Here is a 1,878-nt window from a genome sequence, read left to right as displayed (position 1 = left end):
TCAAAGATAGAGGTACGGCAGCTGTTGGAAATACCGCAGCTAAAGCACCGGATGCCGCGTATAAGATCACTAATATCACACTGGAGTTTGACAAGGTTATTAACGAGGGTCTCGCGAGCGCTATGATGTCACGGTATAGTCGTTTTGCGCTACCCTATGAAAGGGTACTCCGTAGCAAGGTTGTCACGATGAAAAAGGCTGACACAAGCTACAATTTGCAAATTGATACGCCTGCAAAAGGTTTGAAAGGCGTTTTACTGCTCTTTGTAGACCCTGGAAAAATGAAGGCTTACTCGGGCGCTAACGAGGTGTTTTATAACCCAAGATCGAAAAAATCTCGATCACTGTCGAGGGTGAGCCTAACGAGCTCTACACGCACGCGATGCTCCCGAAAGATCACCTCGAGCAGATCGTAAACTTATTCGGTAGCCACGATTCGGAGGTGACGATGGTGCAGTTCTTCACAGAGAGATTTGTTTGTTGATTTCCGAGCATCACCTGATCATAGTCTCCACGGTTCCGGAAGGCAATTACAGAGATTGTCAGACGGTATAACATTGCATATGACAAAGAAGGCAGACGGAACAACCGGGAATATTAAATGCTACGTTTTCCTACTTCAGGATGCTCAGCTGAACATCTTAGATGGTAGATTTCACTCTGTGGAATACTGAAAATAAATGGTAGTGACCACAATTTTGTATTTACCCTATTGGATAAATACAAAATAATATGGAAAACAAGAGCTGTTCAAAGTGTAAAAGGAGCCTTTTACTAGATGCATTCAAGGTGACGAAAAATGGTCAAACGACAAAAACATGCATCAAATGCCTCGATAGTAACAACGCGTCACGGGAACGTACAAAGTGCCCGCATAAAAAGCAGAGGGCCCTGTGTAAGGAGTGCAAGGGCAGTCAAATCTGCGCACATGAAAAAAGGAAATCCAGGTGCAAGGAGTGCAAGGGCAGTGAAATCTGCCCGCATAAAAAGCTGAGATCTCAGTGTAAGGAGTGCAAGGGCAGTCAAATCTGCCCTCACGAAAGGCAGAGGTCCAAGTGTAAGGAGTGCAAGGGCAGTCAAATCTGCCCTCACGAAAGAATAAGATCTCAGTGTAAGGAATGTGGATGCGGAAGCATTTGTGAACATCAAAAAAGGAAATCCTATTGCAAAGAATGCAAAGGCAGTCAAATCTGCCCTCATGAAAAGCTGAGATCCTATTGCGAAGAATGCAAAGGCAGTCAAAGCTGCCCTCATAAAAAGCTGAGATCCTATTGCAAAGAATGCAAAGGCAGTCAAATCTGCCCTCACGAAAGGCAGAGATCCACCTGCAAGAAATGTGGAGGCGGAGGCATTTGTGAACATCAAAAAAGGAAATCCAGGTGCAAAGAATGCAAGAAGGCCAAACAATAAATGGCAACTATCGGTGTTCTTGTGGCTGGTGCTGCGATTAACGCTCTAGCATTCTCGGGGAGTACCTATCTGTTCAGTAAGCTGTCAGGCCATGGCGAAGAGGAACGGAAGCATTGTTTCAGAAGAACTCATGGAAATTCCAGAGGATGTACAAGTACCTCCCGAGCATGTCAAAGAGTGGTAAACTTCGCGTAGTTTTTGTAATCTATCAAGGTTACAAAATAATCCTAGATCTCGGCAAGCTCCATCAATCTCTGATGTGTATAATTACGACCTAATCGAAAGTGCCTTGGACGTTCGGGATTTACTTTGATGCATCCACGCTCTCGGAGCCAGTTGTAATGTACAATGGCATTTGGAGTTTCTGCAAGAACGACAAGTTGACCGTTGGGGTGATCTGTTAACTTGTTGCGAATCTTTTGCGCTACATAGCCTTGTTGCCCACATATAGCGACATACGGATATTCA

At 44.7% G+C, this 1,878-nt stretch overlaps 1 protein-coding gene across 1 annotated transcript; it reads left to right on the top strand.

Annotated features, from left to right (window-relative positions):
* Window positions 1-626: 626 nt before the first annotated feature.
* On the top strand, window positions 627-1,410 carry LOC130647992 (keratin-associated protein 5-5-like). The gene has a single exon (XM_057454009.1). The coding sequence runs from the start codon at window positions 733-735 to the stop codon at window positions 1,408-1,410; it is 678 nt and encodes a 225-aa protein (XP_057309992.1). The 5' UTR covers window positions 627-732.
* The last annotated feature ends 468 nt before the right edge of the window (window positions 1,411-1,878 follow it).

Source organism: Hydractinia symbiolongicarpus, chromosome 6, assembly GCF_029227915.1.
Source record: "Hydractinia symbiolongicarpus strain clone_291-10 chromosome 6, HSymV2.1, whole genome shotgun sequence".
Classification (NCBI taxonomy): domain Eukaryota; kingdom Metazoa; phylum Cnidaria; class Hydrozoa; order Anthoathecata; family Hydractiniidae; genus Hydractinia; species Hydractinia symbiolongicarpus.
Note: the sequence above shows the minus strand (reverse complement) of the source record. Positions and strands in the feature narration are given on the sequence as shown.

Coding starts and splice junctions, on each gene's coding strand:
- LOC130647992 (XM_057454009.1), top strand. CDS start 733: ATGGAAAACAAGAGCTGTTCAAAGTGTAAAAGGAGCCTTTTACTAGAT.